Raw genomic sequence first — 27,866 nt, forward strand, 5'->3', positions numbered from 1 at the left:
ATCCATGCATTGAATTACTTATGAAATATTTATATACATCATATATGCGACAATAAATTTTCCCCGCATTATATTAGCTTATTATGATTAAGGGCATTACAAGTGTAATAATCATCAGGTTGCCTGGGGATGGTGCTTTGTTTTGCCGGGCTGCAGTTCCTTGTTTGAGTAGGGATAATTTTATAATGATTTATTAAATTAATTTGAAGATACTGCAAATTATATCATGTACTAGTTTTTGCAATAAAAACTACTGATTCACTCGACACATTAACGCAGCATTACAGTGTTAGGAAAAATTGGTAATACATAATAAACACCACAGCGAGAATATTTAATAGTACGATTCTCTCTTCAAGGGTTTTTGGACTATGAGACGGTCCAGTTGAAGCAAGCTAAACACACCATTTCTCATGTGTGTGGTGATGTTCCTCATCATTTTTTCTGGATATGTAAATATAAGGACTACAATTTTTCAAATTAATTAAAGAATGAAACATAAAGTTGAAAAGAGTGGTGCCCCTTCAGCATCTGAACGGAGCTAGCCATCACCAACCTATGTTCGGAATACACGCAGAGGTAGCGTCACCATTGCCGACTGGAAAAAAAAAGAGATAAACACGATATCACATAACAGAGATTATTGTCTGCGATAATAGGTATGCACTCACCCATGGCCTTGGAGTTCTAAGATCAGATTTGGGATATAATCTGGATAATGTTGACTGGAAACTGATGACTATGGAAATCTGAAACTCAATCAAAAATGGCCTGCAAACAAATTCACAAAACTGTGATTCTAAAAGATTGCTGAATAGGCATATTAATTAACTGCAACACCATCAAGAAAAACTACAAGATGGATTCATGACATACAGATAAACAATCATTTGTCGCTACGTTATCTGTGAACAGGGAATGGTCTTTTCTGAAACCTCTTTACAATTTATTCTTAGCAGCTATGCAAAGTAATGTATGACTCTGTACCTCACAATACAGTAATTTGTTTTTCAAGTAGTGGCAGAAAATCTTGCCTTGAGACTCACAACCAAAGTAGAAGAACAACGATTGATGAGATGAGGAAGACTTGTACCTTAAAACAGAGATACAAGGGCAAGAAAAAAGAAAAAAAAAAGAAACATCAAGATAAAGGCACTGAAATAAGACAAGATTTGGGTAATTGGTTAGGGTTCACTAACTTCCAATTTACACAAAGTGGAGCTGGTGTGCAGTAGCAAAGGGAAGCAAAAACAGCAGAAGCTTTGCTGTTCCAAATTTCATTTGAAATAAAATTTATTGTCCATTACATGCCAGATTTTCACATATCAGATCCCACTAAGGGGCAAAAAGATGCCTATCTAGGCCCAGTTCAGCTTGTTTGGATGAAAAACACCCTATTATGTCTGAAACAAATGTTTTGGATACCTTTTGGCCACAACTACTTGAATTTCTATTTGACTATGCACCAAACCATATTGAATCCTGATTCACAGTTGCGAGTTAACATTCATGGCCTTATATTGTTAATGCTTTAATTTCCAATCTAATGACTAAATCTCAGTTTGAAAAATTCTTGATATAGTTTATGCATCTTGATTCTTTTTATGGTTCCTCACAGAAAAGGACAAACGGAAAGAAATATTGAAAAAAAAAGAAGTAATGAAGATTGCAGATAGATAGTTTGATTTTATGTATTTATTAACATCATTCTTTTTCAAATTTCGTCATCAAATGTTTATCATCTCTTAGAGATGATATAATGTTTCTTATTAGGATTTAACAGCTCTTCTTAGGGATCTTGAGATAATCAGTAAAAACAATAGAGGCTTATTACTCTTCAAAATATTATTACTTCATGCATACGATGAAACGGAAATTTAAAATATTGTAATGAAATTAATAGATACTCATACTATATTATGATGTTTGAAGGATGCCTCATAATTTTTCTGCATTGTTTTATTAACTTTCCCTACGTCATGGTTTACCTCAAATCTCTTTTTTTTTTGTGTATTTTGGTTGTATGAAACAGTTTGAATGAAATGCACCTTTTGGATTGAGGTTACTGTGATTTGAACTTTTATACCATGGGCGGCATGAACTTTGCCGGGGAAGAGGTAATAGAGCTCCAATATACTGTAAAGAAGGGCCACACTAGTTTTTCCATGCAAACATGGGATGTTGAAAGGACTTCCAATATAGGAAGATGGATGATATAATTTCTTAAACAGGATTAGTAGCAGAAAAACAAAGGTACTATGCTCACACAGTTCCAAAATTGGTTTACATGATTGAAAGCCTGAAGAATTATCATGCAAAATTACCCAATCACATCCTAGAAATATGGAGGCTACAATATAATAAAAAAATAATGAAATTCACAAAAATAAGTATATATATTTTTTTGCATATTAGCACTCCTTTTAAGTTATATTCAATATTCAAGATCAAGCTTATTACTGAAAAGGTCCTTTAGAATGATTTGGTGAAGGAACCTATTTCTTTATCCATGCGTCATATACTGAAAATATTATAATTCCAGTGAAAACATCTTTAAATTTGAAGTGATGCTCCATATCCATGTGTTTGACCCAAGGTTCGCCGTCTCGATCCCAAAACCCGTACCAGTGCCACACTAGCACAGTGTCGATATGGTACGGTATAAATTTTTTTTGGCATACTGAGTGTCGGTATGCCATCCGTACCGGATACCAGTACCAAACCGGTATGATACAGTATGCTCTGTACTGCCCGATTTGGGTCGGTACAGCATACCAATAGTTTGACCCTAGCAAGAACAATTGTATAAATTACAATTAGAGTGCATATTAGTTGTTAATTTGATATTCTTGGGTTCTCAATTGACGGATAAAGGTCTATGACAGAGAAGAAAATCTTCTCACAATTGTGCTAAAGAATCAACAACCTCATTTTTTTGGCCCTGTGTATAAGCTTTCCCCTCTGCAGAGTTTCCTACTAAGGACAAGTGTTGAATTTTTCATATTTTCCACTTGACAAGTCAAAAATGTGACTTTCACTTCCGACAATTATGTCATTAACATATGCGCAATCGTCAATGCTTGCAACAAAAGCTAAATCCATTCTGTAGACATCATGTTGCCAATATGGACAACAAAAGCATTCAAGTTCATAAATATTCAAACCTCAGGCCCAAATAAGGCACGACATGAAAAGACCATTACTTCGCACCTGGAGATGGTTCTTTTTAGGCACACAAAAAATCTACAGTATCAACAATGCTACATTTGCTATCTGAGATTTTTTTTTTTCATTCCAGGCATATTGATCACCCAAAGACTCCATCTATCCAGTCTTTTGCAAACTATTGGAAGTTGTAGTCATGGGAAGCATTTTCCTGTAAGTGTTGAAGGCAGCACTTGGAATTATTGCCACCATGACTATGTCCACAGAAAAAATTAGTAACAAACCATTCTCAAAATTTACAACGGCTAGTCCATCAGATGGAGTCTCATATACTATCAACCATTCCCCACACAACATAATTTTGAGCTTTTGTTTCTTTCAGCTACTCCCCATATCAACATAACAATTTATCTTTTTTTTCACACCCAAATTAACCACACAAATTATTTTTTCCTTAATTTCATCCACTCTGTCAGACGACTATCTAGCTCATGCTACTTGCTCCAAGAGTTATGGAGTTTCCATCATCATCATCATCAGTAACTATGTTTCTTTCACTGAGCATCATTTTATTGCTAGAATACACAGCATCCTCAGTACAACTCAAAATTAAGCATCAAAATGTTTGACAAGCCAAGCATTCTTGTTAAGTGCAAAGATTCTCCGACTCCACAAAGGCTTGAGTACCCACCTTTGACCTACCTATAGTGCTGTGCACTTTGAAATCACAGTTCCACTCACACACCCATCCCTTTGTGCTCCTACACCATTATGGAATAAGTATCTTTTATCAGCAACACTATTTTATAAAAATCCATTGTGGAATAGGAATACGATTCATTAATGTGGATACAACTTAGAAAACCAAGAGGTGGTGGTTGGTCTATCTAACATGGCATTGCTTGGCCAAAGATTCCAATAAGGCGAGGCAAAATAATTTACTAATGATGAATAATGGTGAAACAAGAAAAGATGACTTGTTGGGAACACACAACTAAGAATAGGATTTTGGTGGCTCAGCTTATAGGCAATACAAAAAGGGCTTACATTATACAGCTTACAACATCAAGGGGTGTTGATCTGAGTGGATGCCCTCAGAGATTGTAGGGTCTTTGGAGGTAGACTAGAATGTGCTAAAAATAAGAGCCAAGGATAGAAAAACCTGGCCTCTAATAATATAACACCATAGAATAAAGGAAATGAGAAGCTTATCTAGAAATGGAAGGAAAATCTTATACAACATTAAGATAAGAGGTCCTCAAGCATACTTAGTCTTACACAGGTTATATAAGGAATCAGGGGAAATAGTCCAAAAATATGAGCTGGCATTAGGTTTGATCATTTGAAAAGCATAGACAATGAATTCCAGAAGTAGATTGGACATATTAAATCACAAGAGACACTAACTGAATTTTACAGTTGAAGAAAATAATAAAAAACTGTTGCCATTAGAAGTATAATTTAACTTGACACATGGCCATTTTGGTTTTAGAATCATATATGGATTCCTTTCATCATGAAAAAAGTATAAATGTATATACCTACAAAGATTGAAGTATGAGGAAGCGAGGCAGTAAATAAAGTAATTCAACCACTTACCCAGCTCGAACAGTGGGACACACCAAAAGGCGGGGAAGTATGACATATATTGGCAAAGTCAGGGATTTGCAAACATCTCCATCTGCTATCTGATATAGAAAAACAACTTTTATTGCATGCAATGCAATGAACGCAAAAAAACTACTATGAAAAATGGAATGTATTTCACCTGTGTGGTCTGAATCACTGATGTGTCAGCTATTATCCTCTCTCCAGCAAGAATAGATTCAATACGAAGCAACTGTACATCAATAGAGCGTATAGGAACAGCAGATGCTTCAACAACAAGCTCACCACGAATAGGATCCATTAAAGAACATTCAGTTAAGATTTTTCCTGTAATTCGAAAACGACCTGCCAAACAAATTTACCTTATGAATACAACATTTATGCAAGAAACATCTTAAAGTTCTAGGAACTCAAAGGAGATAATAAAGTTGCTTTTGGAAGCAGGAATCCTCGCCTATAGTGATAACAGTCATTCTATCTTTAAATAGATCAACTTCCATAACTTGCTTATACTATATATCCAAACAAAATAAAGTATGCATCATCAAATCTCATGGTGTCATTATCAAATGGTGGTTAACATTAATGTAATATGACCTAACTGGATGCTTATTTACATGATGATAGATTTTGGCACAACAGTGGCACAGAAAATGTAATCTCTGATGGTAGGACGTAATTCCCCAGGATTAGTAATGGAATTAATGGTACAGAAGCAGTCTATTTGCTGTCCAAAAATCTGTTGGTGAGTACATTGAGAACACAAAAAAGAAGAGATGTTTGAAATGAAATAAGGTTAGATAGGTGTTTTAAGATTCATGGGGCACTGATACTAACAGTTTGATGGGGCAGGGTTTTATTAGAAGCAGAAGGCTTTAAGGGTTCAGATGACTGATTTCTGGGGTTAAAAAAGATTTGTGATCAGATATACAGTCTGCAGAAGTAAAATTTTGGGACTATGAAAATCAAGAAGGGGTCTATATTTATCATTTTGTTTGAGCTAGGAGAAAATACAAGGATATTGGACATGGCTGGAATAGCAGGTTTTGATGACTAATCTGCTATCCAGAACAGTCAATAGCAGTGATGTAAGCAGAGATAAGAAAGAGGGAAAGGACAAAGCATATAAGGATGAGGAAAGTATTTTCCAAACTGACTTTCTTTATTTTTCTTGTCTGATCCAAAAAGCTGCTCCCTGATCCCCTTAACTAGGAGGAGGTCAGTTACAATTACAACCATAGATAGATCTCACTAGAATGTGTAACTGAAAAGGAATATACTGAAAAAACCCTTATACATATTCATCCATATCCTATCTCTAGTCCTTGATGATTAGCAAAATGAATGGACAGATTAGGTCTGTTTAGAAGTGGAAACTTTATTTCTGCTGTCGGGACATAGATTTGTATTGGAGTATACTCATTTCTCGATACACCAGTGAGCTTGGTTTGCATCACACTCCCACCACAAATATCATAGCCCTCCATGTATTGCAGATTGCCCCACAACAGAAATGCTTTTGCTGCATGGAAGATGTAACCCTGATTGGAAAAACTAATTGAATGAAAGGAAATTGTCCCCATATAACCTGCTTTCATATAACCAGATTTTCTCAAAGTAGAATCCTCCGCTGTTACAGCACAGCAGGATCATTTTCTTCTACTTCAGCCTCTTTCGAGCCCAAAATAAGGCCCATCAGAAGCTTAAGTCGGTACATACATCACCTTGCAGCTGGCTGCACAGGGCAGAAAGAAACAAGTCCTTTATATGGAATTATGGATTGATGAAATTGAAAAGAGCGAAGAAATAAAAGGACATCTTAATACAATACATCAAAACCTCAAAGGTAGATAAGTTTAACATTTTGAATGGTTTTATTTGCAGTCATTTGAAAAAAGGAAGCCCTAGAGAGCCTTGAGCAAAGTGCAGTTAGTTAATCCATACAAAGTGGCCTACCTGTAAAAATGCTGGCAAGACTATTGATGATGTTTGACACCAGAGATTTAAACCATATTAGGAAACCTAAGAGCTCTTCTCAGTCCATCTCCCTTTTCCATTTCTTCAAGACTACAGTAACCTCCATGAATGAATCAATGGGCCACTTGTAGGACTTGTACACAACCTTCTGCTCCAGTAAGTCAAATTAAATAAAAACCTTAGGTTTAGGATTTAGATGGAAGCCTCCATGGCTGCAAAGCAAATCAAACTTCACCCACATCCTAATCATTCATCCAATGAGAACATTTAGCGAAATCTTCTGTGCATCGCTCAAATTTTCAGTAGCTGCCACCATAAGTTCGCATCCATATACATAATCCAAAAGTAGCAGAAGGATGAAACTATTGCTTACCACACCTCTCCAGTAAAGAAAAAGACAAATTGTAGAAGTACTAAATCCCTATAAAGTAGAAGGAGGTACCAGTGCAATTCCTGATGCGTTCCTTCAATAGGGAAGGCCTGCTATGATTCCCACCACTCACACCTTAGAATTCTCAACATGGCCACTACTCACACACTAGCACAAAACATCCCTAGGCTCAGATCTAGCAGACTTAAAATTATTAACTGCTGAGACACCTGGAGTCAGAACACTTCAAGAAGAAACAACTTCCTCCAGGTGATAGGTTTTAACTTTTATTTCTCTATCATCTATAGCCCCTAATTTAATTGAACTACAATCTCATGGAGGAAGTTGATAGAACGAAAGCAAACTGACAACTTTCTAACTTGAAACTTTCACATTGATTTTCTTTTGCAAAGCTCCATAACTTTCACACATGAGAGCATAAACTTTTATACACTGATCTTCTTTTGAAGACAAGACTCACAAAAATAATCTCTAATGATACCATCTGGATTGCAGCAATGATATCTGGTTCCTACTTTTGGTACTTATACGATTACTAATTTTTCAGTTCTCCTTAGTTTATTTTTGGATTGTGGAGGAACTAATGTTAAAGGTGGACTTTACAAAAAAAAAAAAAAATCCCTAGTGAATTCTCTTAGGCAAGTATGTCTATGATATTTATATTAGGAAGTTTAGTTTCTAATATTTACATGTTTGATCCACTCAAAATCTCTAGCTCCTATTAGAAAACCAAACAAGACAAAACCTATTAATACAATTGGAGAAAGTAGCTAGGGTTTGTTTCGCTATATGCACAGATAGCACTATTTTAGTGGGAGTTAAACTTTGCTGGTAAAATGAAGAAACAAATGTTCATGTCTGTACAACATATGGTTTTAATCAAGATCCGTAATCTCAATGCCAGGTACCATACCAGTTCATTACCAGTCCGGTACGGCACAATCAATATGATATCATACACACCCATACCGAGACAATTGCGACCCCTTTTTTTATTTTTTTACCACCCAAAACCGGATGGTATGGGTCGGTACAATATGGAGTGCAGCCCAATTTTGGATGGTACAAGGGCCGGTTCACCTCTATCCTGAATATTGTTTTCATGCCGGTTCCAACTCGGTACGGATCAATATAACCCGAATCAGGTGGTAGGGACAGTATGATGAACATTGGTTTCAATGCTCTTTTTTAATTTAAGAAAAAGATTTCATCTTGGGAAATCTTTAATGTGGTGTCAAACTAGCAACTACTTAAATATACTATTTGAACATCACTAAAGTAATTGGCACTAAATTATAAAATTGATTCATAATTAACAATTTGAAAACATTGAAACATGAGTGGCAATAACAAAAGAAACTAATATTAACCTGTAAGCAGTTCAGGCAGTAATTGATGTTTCTGGGTGTCCTGAGTAATATAAAACCTAACCGATTCAGGTGAAACTGGTGGCCCTGCAAGACTGGCTGAAAAATAATGGATAAAAAAACTTGTTTATGAAGCTACAGAATTAAACTATAAGGAATAAAATTGAAAAAGAGGCTTGCATCCTCACCTTTATCACTTTCAACTATAAACTCCAAAGTAGCAGACAAAGATTTATGCAGGTAACCTCTCATTATATCTGCAGTAATCAGATACTATTACAGGAAAAATTAGACGTAAATCACAGAAGAGTGTAATGACATTGCAGAAAGAATGACGAGATGTTATGGAAATGTTATACAATACATGTATAGGTTATCCTGCGAGCGTAGAATACATGGTGTTAGGAATCCACACAGTTAAGCATGATCTACAGATATTTTAATAAACCATAATCGGACTTTTTTGCATTTTATTGCCCATAAGTTGAGTGGATACCGAATGAATGCACTGAAAGCGCTAAGGCACCAAAATACATAATAGGTCACATAAATCAAAATATTTGATCATGAACTGTATGTCTTAAAACACATGCAGTAAATTACATAGGTTTGGAACTCCAACCATAAATGAAGTCAAATGAATTATGTTATCTTATGGATGATACTTTAAGAGCTCATGGTGGGCTATACGCATCAAGAATCCCAACCATCAACAGTGATACAAAAAAAATGCATAAGTATCACAACTTTCCTGGTTTAACCTAACAATATGTCAAATCAACACCACTTGCGTCATTGTAAAGTTGTGTTTTCGTGTTAATCTGATGCATGAGTTTCTTGAATATCCCTGTACATGATTAACTATCTTCATTCTAAATTTAGTTAGGCCATTATATAATTTGCATCAGTAGGATTTGGATCTCGAATCGCACCAATATGATTGTGGCTAGACTTTCTCCCTCACACCAATGAGTAGGATCTGCATAGACCACACCAGCCCCCTGATTTCTGTGTAGGCCCAAGTACTCGTATGACCCACACAACAAAGGACAAGTTTGGTTCGCCCAATGAGTTGATATTTGTTGACATATGCTTGTAGAACTGTAGATTTTGCCTTTCCTCAACATACAAACAGACATATAGGTTAAAGAATCAGAACATGAAAGAGCAAAGAGATACCTGGATGCTGATGTTTCCACCATGAAATGTCTCATAAAACGCTCCATGATTTCCATTCTCTTGTGAACTTAAACTGAAGGAAAAAGGTATCTAATGATAACACAAGATAGTTATTAGCTTAAAAAAACACTAAAAGCTCACAGAATACAAGGGAAAAAAAACATTCTGTAGCTACTGAAGAACTCATAATAAAAAAATTTAGTAGTAGTAAACTATCAATTTGCTTCATTAGTTCTCATTCAGATGTTGCTGTGGACAAAATAAAAAATAATCATAACCTAATCGCTTACCTCTGTTCTACCTGGAGCTAACTTCCCGGCAGATGATGCAACCTCTATGCTCTTTTTTCTGTTCAGAAGATCAAATCTGTTAGATGAACTTGGAGAATATTGAGATTTGAAAATAATAACAGGAAATAAGTCATGAATAAAGTGAAACGAGATTATTGTCATTAAAAATATAATATACTGATGATGATGATGATAATGATCTCAACCTGTACTCTCCCTAATCAAAAAGACAATACCAACAGAACAGATTATTCTGGTGAAACAAATTTTAAATATATTCTACTAGCACTGAAGTAGCAATGAAAAGGTTAAGACACATGATCCATTAAATGATACGTGCCCAAGCAGCAAAAAAATATGATAAAATGAACGAACGGACTGACATGATGCAGAGAGGCTTGACTGCACTGTACAAGGACTCGATCACTCCCGCCACTCCGCCTCGAACCTTTGCATGAAACCAAGAACAAGTTCGCTCTCATTTACTACAAACATAAAAATCGAGCAGCAAAGGAGAAGGGGGAGCTACCTATACCTGTAGATTGACAGCTCCGGTGACGGTGACGAGGATTTTATGGTAGGAGAGGGGGGTGGTGAGAGTAGTTATGATCTTGCCCTCAACGGATTCCTGGGAGTAATTTGTAGGAGATGAAGAGATAAAGTGATGAAAAGATAAGAAGGAGAGGGGGCTTAACGAAGAAGGTGAAGGAGGATAGGGCTTACGCCTGGACGATAGACGCGGCTTGGCCGAGAAAGCTTCAGCTCGATCGACATCAGGATCTCCGGCGGATGGCGGGTGCCGGGAAAGGGAGGCAAGATCCGGCCACCGCCTCTGGGAAGTACCGGCTGGGCCTAGGTACCTACCTCTACCATAATAAAGAAGGATCCATCCAACGCGTCATATAGAGCGTCTGTCAAAATCCACCACGTCAGCTGTTTCTCGCATCTTGATGCACAGTTGAGAATAGGTGGAAGGGAAGCTTACGGACGCTCCGTTAGTTCGATCAGGTTCGTCTTCTGCCCCACCTCCCAGGGCGCCGCCACCGAAGCCGACGCCGATCGCCGGCGGCGCTTGGCCCGTCAAAAAGACCCGACCCTAGCCGTTTGATGGTGTTTGGTCGCCGGAACAGCGGGAGGAAGGAGTCAACCTGCGGCATCGGGGTCGGAGGCGTTGGCATGAGGGCGCGTAGCTGGTTCGGGTCGCAGGAGAGCCAGAGAGATTTGAGGACAGCGGGGCCGGCCGAGACGAGGATCCGGCGCTGGTGGAAGCGTACGACAAGCTCCCAGGCATTGAGATCGTCGGCAGGACCTGCCAGAGTTTAGGACGGGGACGGGGTTGCGGACGAAGGGACGGAGGCGCCGCCGGCGCTGGGACTATGGACGCGGCCCCTTCCCCACCATAGAAACGCATATGCGGACGTTTCTTCCGCATAGAATATTATGCGGGCGAGGTTAGGGTCCGCATATTTTGTTTAAGCGCTTCGACGTAAAAATTTTTACGCAGGCGGATCCAGGTCCCCCGGGCGTGCTCATATTTTTCATATGGGGCCGTGTCCGCATAAGAATTTTGACTGGTCCAGGTTCCAAGTCTACCCGCACAACAATTTTTTGCGGCATCAGATCTCGGCTGTCCTAGTGTCCATATTGCATAATGATTTATATTGAATGTTGAAGAAATTATAAAGATTATATAGTACCATTTTGATTATTAAATATTTAATGTTTCGATATCTCACAATTTATTGTTTTAGGAAAAAAATTAATTACCATTTCCAAGGATATTAAATTTTTTGAAGTGTCAAGTAATGATGGCCTTATAAGCCTGTCTGATTCATATTGAATGTTAGAGGAAATTAGAACACTAAACAATTGGTCATCTCAAATATGGAATGGTTTATCTAAGAAGCAGAAAATTATGCAATGGAATCTACCTCAACCAACCGAATGTGCATAAACTATTGTAGAATTTGTGTAATTAAAACAAGGTTTGTACTCTCTAAGCGTATGTAGGGTGATAGAAATAATTTATAAATGCAAATTAGAGATGGAGATGCTAATAGTAATGTAGGAATAACAAGTAAAGCGACAATTAACTTTAAATAGGCATAACATTAAGGCCCAAAAAGCATGATCACATAATAACTAGAATTTATTATGTAAACTTATGCATGGAAAAAATGAACAAATCAGAATAAAATCCCATCTTAGGATAAAATAAACAATTAGAAGTCTTTCTTTCTATTAGTTTGAAGTATCATTAAAAAATTGGATGTATATCTAAGTCACCTTTGTAAGCTATTGAAATATAAATTCTCAACTCTAAAACAATCTTCCAACAATTTACCATCAAACAAAATCTCATATTTGCTGCAAACTACTGCACTCAAATTTTCACTATGGTGGCTAAATAGCGACAATGTATGCTCCAGCGGCCTTAGATCTCTATTCTTTTTTTTAATATTGGTTTATTAGATGCCTGCCCCAAAATTCTTCATGCACTATAATGTAGTTCCTACCTTCTTGTGCATGCACCCCCCCCACATTATGAAAATAAATTTTTTAATAAAAAAATTTATTAATGTTAATTTACTTCCATGTGAGCATATCAAACAATCTAAAAGATCAAAATTAGAGGGGTCGCAGCATCAATCAAATACTGCTTTAAGATTTTTGAGGTGTAAGTACTGCTCAAAGCTAACCAGGCATGCATCACCAAGGATGTACATACATCTACGATCTCTTTCGTAACCTAGCTAGCTTGACCGCGTTTCTCCCAAAGCACCCCACTTCTAGAAATCGCCCCCGTTTAGCAAAAATCGGCCATCCGAGCCGTCAGATCGGTCGCCCTCTTTCCGATTCTTTTCCCATCTACCGTCGCCCCCCTCTCCCGTGGACCAACGCGGCGGCCAAATCTTGATTCGATTGAGGAGAAATTTCCCATCGGACGACCATCAAACCTTAAAATATCCCCCTCACCCCACCTCCCTTCCCTTCTCCTCTCTTTCCCCTTCTTCCCTTCTATTTCCCCCTTCGTCGAACCCTTCGAAACCCCAATTCCCGATCTAAGAAAACCCTAATTCCTTCATCGATTTCGCTCCGATCTCGATCCTCCCCATCTCTTTGTGTTCTGATTCCTTCTCGCGATCTGAGAACAAAGATTGCTCGATTGCTAGGGTATTTTTCGATCTTTTTTTTGGTTTTCGCCCGATTGATTGGGGAATTGAGCGCATGCGTTTGGATTGGGAGGAGGAGAGGGAGAGGAGATGTATAGCAATTTCAAGGAGCAGGCGATCGAGTACGTGAAGCAGGCGGTCCAGGAGGACAATGCCGGGAACTACGTGAAGGCGTTCCCTCTCTACATGAACGCCCTCGAGTACTTCCGAACCCACCTCAAATACGAGAAGAACCCCAAGATCAAGGAGGCCATCACCCAGAAGTTCACCGAATACCTCCGCCGCGCCGAGGAGATCCGGGCCGTGCTCGACGAGGGCGGCCCCGGACCGACCGCCAACGGGGACGCCGCCACGGCCACCAGGCCCAAAACCAAGTCCAAGGACGGGAACAGCGGCGGGGATGGAGAGGATCCTGAGCAGGCGAAGCTTAGGGCGGGGCTTAGTTCGGCGATCATCACGGAGAAGCCCAACGTGAAGTGGAACGACGTCGCCGGCCTCGAGAGCGCCAAGCAGGCCTTGCAGGAGGCCGTTATCTTGCCCGTCAAATTCCCTCAGTTTTTTACAGGTATATTTTTCTCCGAGCACCAGTTTTCTGGTAGCATCATAATTCTCTAGTAAATTATTGGCCTGGCGTTTGCGTGACGATGAGCCTGAAAGCTAGTTGAGATAAAGCGATTTATGTATGTTTCGAGTAATGTCTTCTCAGCCTCCTCAAATTCGTGCACATGCCCTTACACTATTGATTCTCTCTCTCTCACACACACACATTCACCGTGGGGATTAGATGGCATGATCCATATACTTGATAATGGCAAAATTTGGCATTGTTATATTAGATCAAAAAGGTAAGAATTAAGATAAGCAATTGCGTGTAAGCTTCTCACAGTTATACCAGTACACAGGCTTCCCACTACTTTGAGTGGGTGTACAAGAATTTAATTATGTTGTTAATATGTTGAATTTGGAGATCATTTGTGTTAAGTTAGCTGGTATTATAAATTTGTTGGATGCATGCAGTGCACGTGCTAAACTACAACTATCAAAGACATCTATAATGACTCTCAGCACCAGATTTCTATAAGTTAGTTGGAAATGCAGTAACTTAGAATGCCAGTGTGGATCTTGTTACAATGACTTATAATGGTGAAAACAAGCAGACCAAACTTTGGCTTGAGCTCGATTTGATTTGGCAAGGTGTCAACTAATCATGGCTTGTTTAATCCTGAAACAATGCAGTTTGTTAGGGTGCTCCCTGTAGAGGCTGTAGAGGTCGCAATGGATTGGAAGGATATCTTGTTGTTCCATCAAAAAATGGTGGCACTAAGAGGAGGTCAAAGCAGCTTCTTCACAGGGGATATCGCCCCTTTGAAGGCTGAGATCGCAAAGATAAAAGGGAATGGAGGCGGAAATAACATCCAGCATCAAGGAATATGTGGGCTTTCATGGTGAGGTGATTTTGTGGAGGAGGTTGAGTCATGGGGTTAGAGGCTGGAGGCAAGGGAGGGAATAGAGAGCAACATGGAGGTTGGAATCACATAAGGTAGGAGAGAAGGGTACAACAGCTGCTGTGGACTATTTGAGAGAAAGAGGAGAGCATGTGTGGATGATGGCATCTTAAGAACCATCCAGCTGATCTCAGACTTTAGATTTTGATATGGTGATTATAGTGTAGTAAATATGGAAGAATAACTAGAAAATATTTGATTTGTTTATATTTTGAGCTTTATTAAGCTGAATAAAATGAGCTAGGTCTAACTCATGTTCAGCCCATTTAGTTCTCAAGCTCAAAATCTGGCTCTTGTGTGGCTTGTTTGTTAATTGAGCAAGCTAGTATTGAGTTGAATTTTGAGCCAAACATAAGCTGCTCATGAACAGCTTGTTCATTGGACAGCCTTATTGGTGTATCTTCTTGTGCCAATGAATTTTAAATGTTTGCTCAATACAGCATGATATATGTGGACTAGCAGGATTTAATTGCTAGTAAGCATTTGGCCAAACGCCAAAGCGTATGCATGTACCAGCAGGCCTAATACGGGACTATGATGTGTATTACCAAGCAGAGTTAGTTGGCGTGGACTAATATAGGCCCATGTCTTTTGAAATGAAACCTGGCACTTGTTTGGAGCCCAGGCATGTGATGGCATAGCAGGGGGGGAGCATGTGATGGTTTTCTCCATGGTACTGTGCTAACCCCTGATTGGCACATGCTTCATTAACAATATTTAAATCCCTGCGTATGAGCTAGAATGGTGTGGTCCAGTTAGCATGTTAAGATAAATCAGTCTAGAGTCTTTTATTTGAGAAATCCAACTTTCTCGAAATTCCTATTCCGTGATTTAGTCTCCTATCTTTATTTGAGAGGAAACCTGAACAAAAATCCTTTAGAAGATTTTGTCTCATGAGTTTTAACAAGGCTTTTATGCTTGTCTACTTTTGGAGATTGGAATTAGAAATTTAGCTAATGTTAAGGGGAAAAAACACTTTCATATAAAATTCATTTTTTGCAAAGCCACAACATGTAATTTTTTCTTCCTACGTGTCTTCTTTTCATGACAGAGACTAGATACTAATTATATCAATAACAATTCATAATTTTGAACTATCAACAGAGTGGGCTGTTATGGGAAGATACATATTTAAATCGCAGTATCAACAGAGTGGGCTGTTATGGGAAGATCCATATGTCAATCGCAGTATGCACATATGAAGGTTAACAAATGAATGCTCAATCATGTTTGGAGAGAGATTCATCAGGGGTCTGCATCAGCAAATTGGGATTATTAGGAACAACGTTTTCCAACCTAGAGCCTTGACATCTGGATTTATTCTAAATCAATATGTCAGACTCTTAATTTGAATATCTACTTCCTCAGCTTAAAGCACATGACTTTGTTGTTCAACTTTTTATGAATTTAGTATCTCACTTCTCTACATCCTTTATAGTTGCTTTTTATTTTTTTCTTATTTCAGCATGCATTTGAGAAATTACCTGTCAAAGAGTTTGATACATTAAATGCATCTTTTGGCTAAACATCTAGCATGCCTTTTCTATAACAAATTCTTTAGGAAAGCGAAGGCCATGGAGGGCATTTCTTTTGTATGGTCCACCAGGAACTGGAAAATCATACTTGGCCAAGGCTGTAGCAACAGAGGCAGATTCAACTTTCTTCAGGTTGTTTATCTTGCCTAACACTTATTGTTTTGAGTGTTCTAAAAAAAGAACATGTATTATGGTTGTTGTATTTATTTCTTTAAACACTTGATTTTATCTGTTTCTGGATTGGCCTTTAAGTGTTACATGCCATCTAGACCTTAACCTTTATTTGCAAGTTTAATTCAATTTACTTGGGTTGGCTTTTTGATTGATTACTTTTCTGAATTGATCATTACTTCTCCTAATTGATGTTTATATGCTCTTAGGACTTCTGCTGGTACTTTTTCCCCACAGATAGTCATGGATTTCACATTATCTTTTTGATTCTTGTAAATGCTTTTGCCTTATATTTCTGTTATAGATCAAAATATATATCTTCTTGTCTTTTATCAGTCCAGTGTCTTATGAAGAAAAGATATAATTTGTATGCATTCTTTGTTTTCTATCACTAGTTACTCTTTTCTGCATTCTAAAATTCTAGATTCTATAGAAACCTCTGAAGGAAATAAACTTCACGACAAGGTTTTTCACATCATAGTCACCAGTCTCCAATTTCTTGTGGGCCCTCTTCTTTATGTTGCTCAAAAGCTTTTTTTTTTGGTCTTGCTAGCTTTACTTTTCAAAATTATCTATTGAAAATAAGATACTTATAAATTATAATATTGCTAGATGCATGCAGAAAGATTCATGTTATGATCCCGTGGATATCTACATCCGTAGATAAATATATAATTTTTGTCTTTCTAATTGTTATTAAAGTTTCCTTCTTAGATGGCATTCATTTATCAATAAAATTTCGTATCCAGATGTCATTCGTAATAAAATTTTATTGTGGAAGTTTGTACAATAATTTACAATTGTTTCAGTGTGATGATTAATTAAAGTATGAGAGGGCATTACCAGGGTTTAGCTCTTTAGATATGCCTTGATATTTTGTATGAGAAGTTGTAGTCAATTGTCCCTTCTCTCTTCTACTTGGTGGAAGGAGAATGTGTGCTGCCTTTCATAGAGTCACAGCTGAAACTGCTCTAATTGATGATTGGTGTTTTATGGGCATCGTTCTTTTTTTTCAGGCCACCCGGTTGTCTGTTGGAAGTTTTCTTGAACAGTTTCTAATTTATTATAGCTGCATGCAGTAAGTTTCATTTTATGCAGTAAGTTTCATCTTGGTTGATGCTACATATAAACAAGTATGCAGTATCAATATTATTGTACATTTTGTTGAAATGGTTATCAACTTGGGCTGGAAATACATGTTTCATGCTGAAAAAATGATTCCTTTGAATGTAATGGCAAGTTTCTAGAACTTGTAAGATTTTGTTTTGGTGTATGTATAGCTACCAAAAAATATAAAACAATAAAGTAGATATGAGGATGTCAACCTACAACCATCCACTTTTCCCACTATAGATCTAAACTAAGACTCTTCAGGAGATGTGAAACCAATTTCAAGATTTAGTAAAGGTTATGAAATCTACTATGAACAAGCTAATATATCCACTCCCACATCATTCATTTATGCTTGTTGAAATTTTGGATAATTAAGTAGTTGATGATGGATATGAGTTGTTGGTTGTTGCCTTTATCACTGCAATGACCATGATCCTGTTATAGTCATGCCTTCCCCCTAAAGGTGAGCATATATCCTCCATTCTTGCTATTAATTAGCTGGATATCTGGGATAGCAAATTCATAGTTAATTGAAAATGCATGCTCTTTCCTTCAATCACTCAAATTTGTGGCAAATGTTAAAAAAAGAAAATTATGGTGGTTGAGATTTTTTTTATGCCAAAAGATGGTGCTGTGTGTTCTGGCTGGAAAATCCTGTGGAAATTTCTGCTTAAGATCTCCATTGCCAATAATGAATAAATCCTATTATGGCTTCATCTAATATCTAAGAAAGGTCTTGTGATTTAGGCTGAAGATCCTATCGAAATTTCAACATTGGAATAAAATCCATGAGATTAGCGTATACATGCTTGTTTTGTTTGGAGACAGCTACTAGAGGGTGGCACACATTGTAGTACAAGTAACCCAATTTAGATATGCCTAGTTGCCTATAGTGTTTCCCTTGTAAACTCGTAAGTAACCTTGCCTGACTGTCATAATGTTATAGATGACAGTTAAATGCATTCTCTTGAATTAAAAAATGTTGCTGGATTGCTGAATTAGGGGGAGCATGGTGGAAGGAGAACACACAATCATGTGCTTCTTGCATATATACTTAGAACTTCAATTTTGAGAGAGTTTTCTAGCTGGCTATTCATGTTAGAGTTATAAAGGTTCCTTGATTTTTTCTATTTAATTAAGTATTATTTATATTTGTTAAATTATTTATAACTGAGGTGACATTTGGTATCACTTTTATTTTTCTATTTTAGAAACAAAAAAGAAATTTTCTTTCTATTTTTTTAATTTTTAAAAAATATAAATATTTTTGGTATAGTGGATTATTTTTTAAAAAATAAACATTGCAATGGTGATGGAGATGATGTTAGTTGCAGTGGAGGTAGTGGAGGTGGCGAGCAGGTCTGGCGGTGGTATAGCAGAGGTGGTGATGATGGCGGCAGTGGTGACATTGGTGGTGGTGGCGGCGGCGGAAAGGGGACCAACAATGTGGCAAAAACTACGATGATGGCGATGGTGGTGTGATCAAGGTAGCAACGATAGTGGAATGGTGGTAGTTGTGAAGGCGCCAGGGATATGAAAGAGGTGGCAATGATAGTGGTGGAGGCGGTGGCGGTAGTGGTGGATGTGGTGGTTGTAATAAAAACACGAGTTTCTTGTTTTTGAAAATTCTTAAAGTAATGATTTCTTGCTTTTACTTTTTGTAGAAATAATGAAAATGATTTTCAAAATAGAATATAAAGACAATAGTACCAAACATTTTTTTTTCTTGGTTTCTGTAATTTTATATTTAAAAATAGAAAACAAGAAATGAGAGCGATGTCAAATAGGCCCTAAGACATTAGAAAGTCAGAAGTCAATACAAATACTGCTTTTCTCTTACCATTGAATTCATCAATATTCAGTGCATGGAAATCATGTAATTACTATAATTTTCAGACATATCATTCTCAACACTTTGCTTTTACCAAAACCATATTCTTCGGCACATTGTAGATGGGGTGCTCTAGTTTGCCATGCCATACATCATTTAGAGACAAAATCATAATTATTACTAACAGAACAATGTATAATTACACATCATGCTTTTACTTTTCATACAAGGAACATGCTTTTCAATATATGATTTTTTTAAAAATTGTCACCTTGATTCAATTTGCTTGCAATATATAGATGTTCATGTGATCTCTAGGTACCAAGCTCTTGCTTATGTTGAAAACATGGAATTTGTGTGAGCATTATCCTGGTTGTAACTAGAACACTTCTGTTCTTTTCTTTTTTCTGTCAATGGCTTCCTTTAGAAATATGGCCCATTGTCATAACTAATCAGCTTTTGGTAAGAGAACAAATTATGGTGGAGTAGCTTACTCAACTACCCACCCCTTTCCCATTTCTTTAACTTTATATTTCATATATTATGGCATTGGTGGTGGATTCACGTTAGGCAAGTCTAGTAATGCATGGCTGTTCTGATCAAGAGCTCCCTATAGTCACTGATGAGTTCATCTTTTGCCATTTTGGTTGATGTTAGAGATCGTGACATAACCATTGCTGTTGGCATTCTTGCTTCGTTGTCATATTATTAGGGAATGGCCCTTTTGTGAAATTTTGGCTTATTCTCAAATTTAAACTGTTGAAGTAATTTGTCATTCATGTAGTTTTGTTTTGTGATCATCTTTTTGGAAGTCCTCCTTGATGTCTTCCTGGCTGGCCTTGTCTTAGTTTTGCTTGTGCCAGTCCTTTAGATTTAGCTATAACCCTAAGCTGATGATTTATGTTGAGGTAACTGTCTCATTAATAATTACTATGTTTTAAGTTGGCTTGTTCGGAATCTCCAGATGTGGCTTACTATACATGCAATCAAGGCTGTGTTTCCAGGAGAAATACATGTGTTCACCTAAGTTCCTTAAGCTTTATGGAACTAGCTCTTCATTATGAGCTATTATCTGAAGTACAACTGTGTTAGAGCAAAAGGGATAATATTTGTTATGTTTGAATTATCTGTGAAGAAGGCTTGAGACACTCAATAAAGCTACACTGTGTTTGTCAGATGTTGTGTGCAACTTTATTTGGGCTTGCATATTGTGCTCGTCCAGCATTCAACCCACAAGAGGCCCCCAACATAGGTGTTCTCATCCATCAGGCTTGTAAGCAGTCAGACCTGTATCAGGTTCGAAGGCCTATGGATGTCCAAGACTCTTGTGCTAGATATGCGAGGCTTTATTTCACTAGCACTATTTTTGAGAGACGTGTGCGATGGGAACTTGGCATTCAATTTTTGAGAACTTGTTTGCCAGTTCTTCTGTGCTTTGATGTGCAATGAACATGAGTCCTCGATCAGTCTTGTGTGATCCATTGTGCTTATGAATGCTAGATACAACCTATGCTCGGCAACCTGGCTGAAAGGGTCGATGCTTCTTGCACTGACAAGCACATGCAAGATGCCAGCAGGTTGGATTGGTTCAACTTTGAATAAGTTGAACCAAGTCCTATTGCACTCAAAATGGGTCTATGTTGGATCTTTAGTAGAGTTGCAGCTTCATATTGTACTAGAGCAGTTATGTACCGAGCAGATCAAAGCAAAGACCGAGCCTCAGTCTGCAGGAGAACAACGATGAGGCAGATTTGCATGCTCAAGAAAATAAACATTTGGAAGATTTTGCAATAAGGTAGCACACGACTTGTAAAGCATCAAAGTTCCTAACATACCATTCGGCCCATGGCTGACCGAGCACATGCTTATCGTGTTATCATCAGGTGTTATTATGGGTTCTTGGGCACATCTAAACTGATGTTTCACTTGTTAGAGTTTATTGTGTTGTTAATTCATGGTGAATGTAATGATGATTTCAGAGCTCTAGTTGATGACCTAGCAAGTTGAAATTGATGACTCAGGAGGCTTGGTTCTTGTGGTGCTTATGGAAGCTTAAACATATGTCTAAGATTTTAAATGAATTGGTACTTGACCTGGAGGAGAGCTATTCCATCATTGCGCAGGTTGAGTGTAGATCCATCAGGCTGAGCCAGCATGTGCTCCTTATGTATGGAATTAGGAGACACATGCACATCCACTCAAATATCTAATGATGCAAAATTTAATTCATAACAACTACATGATAAGCACATATATACAGTAATTTTAATTGCAGGTTTGGGCCTATTCTGGATCGACATTTATCCTGTGAATCAAATATTTATAGGCATTTCTGTAGCTTAACAAATATTTAAATATCTGTACTTAATCTATTTGTGGTTAGATGCTCCATTGTGAATGCTCAAAATGTCTTTGCTGTGGAGGTTGATTGACAAATGCTGAATAATGTGCTGCAGTATATCTTCATCAGATCTAGTTTCGAAGTGGATGGGTGAAAGTGAAAAGCTAGTCTCAAACCTTTTCCAAATGGCTCGTGAAAATGCTCCTTCCATTATCTTTATAGATGAAATTGATTCGTTATGTGGACAGCGTGGAGAAGGCAATGAAAGTGAAGCTTCTCGAAGGATTAAGACTGAACTTCTGGTGCAGATGCAGGTAATTTAAGCACAATGACATGTCCTCAATAATATTATATCCACTTCAAGCTGCCATTACTAATATTGATTAAATTAATATTTTTTTTTATGTTACTGTTGTTGTCAAGTTTGGTTGTATAATTTAATTTATATGTTGTTAGCATGACATCAGGCTATCGTGTGCAAAAGGAATAAGTACTTGAGGCTGCATAGGTATTCCACTCAAGTATAATCTTTACCTTTTTCATCTTATGTGTTGCATGGAGCATGCTAATCATGGGCTGGGCTTGGGCATAGAAAATGTCAAATTTTAAATAGGTCTGGCCCAAAGCCTGACTAAAAATAAATCTAGTTTAGGCCCAAGGCCTGGCCCATGATCAGCTCTATTTAGATGCAAGCATGCACTGCTATTAATAAGTGCCCTATGGAAACATAGGCTAAGTAGTGGTTGGGTTTTCATGTAGAGTGGAATGCAGGATCTAAACTAATTATGTTTATTCAACTTTTCCTGGTTTTCTGGATTTTCTAATCCTGGATTGAACCATTTTTTTGTTTCCAAGTAAATGATTCTTGAATGTGGAAACCTGAAGCTTAAGAATTTGATTTGCAAGACATGGTGAAATTTATTGTCGATGGGTCAAACATGCCTACTGCCATATCCAAGATTAGAAATGCAAACTAGACATACCATGTCAGCTCATGTTCTTTAAATTTGTAATTTTGAGAAAGAATGTAAGCTGATATATTTATTGGTAAAATTCATAACCACGTTGCATCATAGCCTTTGCATCTAGAATATATCATCATTGTTTTCTTTTGACTATATCTATCTGATTATAAACAAAACTACGGATTTGTTTTCTTCCCTAAGTGACTCAAACATCCTGGGGAAAAACCTTCAATAGTAACTCCATCATTCAAACTGTAGATGATCTGTTTGTATCTGGCTGTTTCATGATATTATTTGTATTGTGTCCACTGCGCAACTCTTCTTATACTTCCTGCATCTGTGAGATGTGCCTAATTCTTCTTATACTTCCAACATCTATCAGATGTATAGTCATAATTTATGCTCATCATAATAAACACTAGTACTTTTTAGATCATAAATTATTATTAGTTGCACTGGACCTTTAGAACTCACTATCTGTGAGCATAGGTTCAAGGATGGCTTTAGATATCAGTGCAGTTCAGTTTCAGCTGAAGACCATTTTCCTTGTGACTGTTGTTCATTTCTTGGATAATACAGAGCTTTTAATTTAGCATCTTTGCCATTTGTTTTCTAGAATATGGTTGTGTATATTTTGGCAGGTATTCCTCTCTAGTTGATTTTTAAATAATTCATAACTGAGATTTAATTAGTTGATGAGAAAGTGCTTTTATTTAAGAAAAATCAAGTGTATAAACAAGGAAAATGATGTCAAGTAGCTGATATAGAGAAGGTTTCTTCAGAAATTGGTCTAGCAAGCTTATCAGCAACACTGTTGGGCAGAGCGTGAGGAAAGAAATTGGTTGAGTTTAAATTATTGTCATCAAATTATGTCGCCCCTTTTATTTTTTTATTTATTTTTGTAAATAAGCCCAACTAACGACATCAGTACAATTATTAGCTGAAAATTTAGCAAGTTGAAAGAGCAAATTTATTCTGTCCCACTAATGTAGCTGAAAATTTCTGAGAGATGCTCCTTGTGGTACTTGGTGATTTCTCCTTGCTTTCACCTCCATGGAAAAAATAACACTAATTTTAACAAGCAGTTGTCCGGGAGGGTGCAAATTTGCATGCAAGGTGTTACCTTTTGACATTGCAGGGTGATTGGCATGAAAATCTGCTTGACCTTGACCCCCAATATAAATGCACGTGATTTGCATCTCTAATCAAGATTAATAAATCAAGTGATCAAGATTTAGGAATTAGGGTCATGTTTAGATGTCAGATAAGATGATTGTATGATGGGAAATTTCAAGCTAACTCTTGGACGAAGATCCTGTCACCTTGTGTCCACTGATTAGAAGGTTCATCAATCAGAAACCATCCTTTGAGGAGATTGTCACCTTGGAATTTTTGGTTGACGTTTCAATCACATTAGACATTAAAAATTGTATCTACTTTTACACTACCACTTCTGTTTTGGGTCCCCATTACTTCTTGGGAGAAAGTTATTCTCTCTTTTGGGCATTGGGTGCTATTTGGATGTGGATGTTAATTAATTTCTATGGTGATTAACATTTCTTGCATTATCAAAACTAGAGTCCAGTGCCCGTGTGCAGGAATGGAGTTTTTTTAATTTTTCTTTTGGAAAGCGAGGTTGGGGCTTGTAGGAGAAATAAATTTTTTAATGGATGAGAGAGAGGTGTCTAGAAAAGCAAGAATAGATGTTACAAGAAAAAAATACGGTGAAACCATGTTTTTATTTTTCGGAAAACTCTTCAAGCAGTGGTTCTTAGGAATTGAAACAGCAAGGCTCTAAGGCTGGCCATGTGAGGCTGGTTGCAGAGACTTTTCTATTATATATCAGAAGCAACCTCCTTTTGATTGTTTGATTAGATCAGTCAAGGTTTGTGTATCTTGGTACCTGATCCTGCAGTGGTAACATCTTGGTACAATATCGGTATGCCTGGTATGGAGGTTGGATCGGCATACCCATACTTGGTTTGTACTTCATGCTGCATACCAGTTTGATATCTGAACGGTACAGTATGCCGGGTATGCACCGGTATGGATCGGTACTGCATACCATGAGATCGGTTCTTTGGTGTATAATTTGGCTAAAGCAGTTCCTTGCGGTTTTATAGTACCAACCTGGAAAACTGTAATTGAATACAGTTTCAGCTCCTTTTGGGCCGATGGGTTATGGAGCCATGAAGAGGTTGTCAGAGTGTTGATGTTTTTAGTTATTTTTTGACTTTGAGATTGTTTAACATGACAAACATGATAGACGGATTCGTTCTGGATCAAAATATTCACATGTTATGTCTTTTTCTTGTCCTTTTAAATGTACATATGTCATATCAATATTTTCCTTTGCTCACCCTCGGCAGCTTCACAACGTTGTATATGGGCCTTTGTTGAAAAGTAATATGGATTATGTACCCAAAATATGCAATACGAAATATGGTCGTCATTAGGCTAGTCATTGCTTTTCAGCTACTCACTGATTCGATATGACATTGTCTTCCAGGGTGTAGGAAACAATGACCAGAAGGTTCTTGTTCTTGCTGCCACGAATACACCATATGCTCTGGATCAGGTTTTGTGAGATTGGTTAATATTCTTTTAAGCTCTTCCTGAATTTCTTCAGGATTATCAGTCCGTTCTATATTATTACTTATTGTTGTGTACAGGCCATCAGGCGGCGTTTTGACAAGCGGATTTACATTCCTCTTCCTGACCTGAAAGCTAGGCAACATATGTTCAAGGTAATGTGGATACAAGGCTAGTCCAATTCCTGTGGCTTATCTGATCCTTTTTAATGTTGAAATGACTGTTTGCACTTGAATATGGTATTTCGTGCTTAGATGAATTTTGCATTGCAGAATGTTCTTAGTAACTTCACATCGTCCTTTTTTTCATTTTTCAATTTATGCAGGTACATTTGGGAGATACCCCGCACAACTTGACCGAAAGTGATTTTGAGAGCTTGGCTCGCCGAACGGAAAGTTTTACTGGTTCAGATATTTCTGTTTGTGTAAGTATGAACAGTTCCCGATGGCCTCGAAGACTTTCCTGCAGCGAGTTGGTCTGTGTCCATAGACAATGCTGAGTATTATAAACTGCTTTTCACCAAACAGGTCAAGGATGTACTCTTTGAACCTGTTCGCAAAACTCAAGATGCCATGTTTTTCATCAAGACCCCCGGTGGTATGTGGATGCCATGCGGACCGAAACAACCTGGAGCTGTTCAGACCACGATGCAGGATCTTGCTGCAAAAGGTCTTGCTGCTCAGGTGCACACAAAAATCCTCAACCAACAGTATGTTTTCAGGCGAATGCCCCTGGCTCTCATGCCTGATAGTTTTGTTTCATGATTTTCCGAGTAATTGAACAGATTCTTCCACCGCCTATTACGAAGACAGACTTCGATAAAGTATTGGCCAGGCAGAGACCTACTGTCAGCAAAGCGGACCTTGAAGTGCACGAGAGATTCACCAAGGAGTTCGGAGAAGAGGGCTAATAATGGCTGGACGGACCAAGTGTGGGCATTGTCAGTGTATATTGTGTTTCCGTTAGTTTGAGTGGAAATTATATCTGGTTACATAAAACCCTCTCATCAGGTGGAGCGCACCAGATTCCCAATCTTTGATGCTTCCCCCTTGTTGAGATTTGACTATTTATATGCTAGATTTGACTCCACCACTGTCTGATCGCTTCCACTGTTAATGGAACTAATATAGTGGATATGATTAAATTCGCTCTATACTTGACCCTTTTTTGTGGAGACTTCTCCGTCACTTCAGACAGTTGTGATTGTCTTTTTTGGGCCTGGAAGGACAACTTAACGTACAGAACATTAAAAATGGGCTCCGCAGGGCTGAGGTCAGGTAACTCTGTTTTAATAAAGCTTGAGGTCAGCTTTGTATGGTTCATCGCTGAGCTGCCTGCTGATGGACAAAGCTGAGCTCTTAAAAGGCGAGATAAAGGAGGGTAGCATCCTGCTACCTCCTCCTCTTCCTTTTCGAAAAGAAAAAAAAAAGAGATGAAACTTGCACGCTAAGGTTCTTAGAGCAGAACACTGTCAGAAATATATGGTCGGTGAGCTACCCTAAGTACCTAGGGGAGCAGAAGAGGCGGAGGGTAAAAGAGTTGCGGTGGGGCGAGGAGCGAAGGAGAGGGAGAAAGGAGAGAGAGAGTAAAGGAGGGACACGAATTAACGTAAGGGGATTGGAGGGATTGAAAGCTCTAATACGCAGGACTTCATCTGCCTAAAAATCTTCATAAATCCTATTTTATAAGATTTTGTTTGTGTTAAGAATGCTATGTGGTTGAGTTGGGAAGAGTTACCGGGTGTTAAATATTAGTGACACAGTCACCGTATAGGCTGGGAACAAGGAGAGAGACGCGGGGGGAGAGAGAGAGAGAGAGAGAGGCTTGTGCTTTGTTCCTCTGTCTTAATTCTCATCCAAAAAAAAAAAAAAAAAAGAGATCATGCTTGAATTTGCACAAAAGGCACACTAAATTCAGAATATTATACATTCATTCATTCATAGACAGTATGCATGGTCCACCCGTTTCAAGAAATTTTTTTGATGTGGTCTCTCTCTCAATGTGGATTACATATCCTTTTAAGAATGATTTGCAGGAGCTATTAGAGAGAGGTTTTATTGGTAGGAGGGGAAGGTAAATAATTTGATTATATTTTAAATCGATTGATTTTACAAAATTAGGGATGATTAGGTTTAGGTTGTTAATACATTTAAATTTGCATCTTTGTCAAGCATGTGCAGAAGCAGGTCAGCTCCAACGGACAAAAGCACAAATTTCCACTTATTGCAAGATGCGATCCTTTGGCATTGATCTAGGTGCAAGATTGCTCCAAGATGTATTTGTCTCTCTAAAATGGATGATAGTCAACTCTTTTTTTTTTTTTTTGGCTAAAAATGGGTATTTCATATAGCACGCGAATGAATGTACCCAGTGGAATCAGCATAAACTAAGTCACAAAGTGTCCTAGGCAATTCACCCTCCCCTGCCCACAGGGTATCTCCTGAGTGGCATGCCACCCAGTCCGTTGCCCCGTTGGCCTCGCGATACATATGTTTAGCTTGAAAGGCGACTCTATTACTCACCATATCTTAAATATCTCGAAGTAAGGAGTGTACGCTTCTTCTCCACTCGAGTCCTTTTGGACCCAACTGATCACGGTAGCTGAATCACCTTCAGTATGACCGAGGTAGCCCAAAGCCGTGTGCAGCTCTGCCCAATTAAGA

At 37.9% G+C, this 27,866-nt stretch overlaps 2 protein-coding genes across 7 annotated transcripts; one reads left to right on the forward strand and one right to left on the reverse strand.

Moving 5' to 3' along the window:
- Window positions 1–287: 287 nt before the first annotated feature.
- LOC103701861 (vacuolar protein sorting-associated protein 26C) lies at window positions 288–11,610 on the reverse strand. Of its 6 annotated transcripts, XM_026802537.2 has the most exons (12): window positions 10,963–11,596; window positions 10,701–10,888; window positions 10,513–10,605; window positions 10,361–10,425; window positions 9,978–10,035; window positions 9,688–9,777; window positions 8,697–8,781; window positions 8,512–8,607; window positions 4,934–5,118; window positions 4,765–4,853; window positions 672–771; window positions 288–598 (listed from the first exon to the last, which is right to left on the reverse strand). In XM_026802537.2, exons 2-12 carry the CDS (start codon window positions 10,749–10,751, stop codon window positions 557–559), a joined length of 954 nt encoding a protein of 317 aa, XP_026658338.2. In that variant the 5' UTR covers window positions 10,752–10,888; window positions 10,963–11,596; the 3' UTR covers window positions 288–556. The 6 variants fall into 6 exon arrangements, with proteins under 6 accessions (XP_026658338.2, XP_008782291.2, XP_038986045.1 ...); XM_008784069.4 differs by having other exon boundaries at window positions 288–771; window positions 10,963–11,598; XM_039130116.1 differs by lacking the exons at window positions 288–598; window positions 672–771 and adding an exon at window positions 1,645–3,926 and having other exon boundaries at window positions 10,963–11,610.
- Window positions 11,611–12,837: 1,227 nt separating this feature from the next.
- Window positions 12,838–26,360, forward strand: LOC103701862 (protein SUPPRESSOR OF K(+) TRANSPORT GROWTH DEFECT 1-like). Its single transcript, XM_008784074.4, has 8 exons — window positions 12,838–13,715; window positions 16,217–16,322; window positions 21,762–21,960; window positions 25,121–25,189; window positions 25,284–25,358; window positions 25,529–25,627; window positions 25,731–25,886; window positions 25,988–26,360. Exons 1-8 carry the CDS (start codon window positions 13,241–13,243, stop codon window positions 26,111–26,113), a joined length of 1,305 nt encoding a protein of 434 aa, XP_008782296.1. The 5' UTR covers window positions 12,838–13,240; the 3' UTR covers window positions 26,114–26,360.
- The last annotated feature ends 1,506 nt before the right edge of the window (window positions 26,361–27,866 follow it).

Source organism: Phoenix dactylifera, chromosome 9 (genome assembly GCF_009389715.1).
Source record: "Phoenix dactylifera cultivar Barhee BC4 chromosome 9, palm_55x_up_171113_PBpolish2nd_filt_p, whole genome shotgun sequence".
NCBI lineage: Eukaryota > Viridiplantae > Streptophyta > Magnoliopsida > Arecales > Arecaceae > Phoenix > Phoenix dactylifera.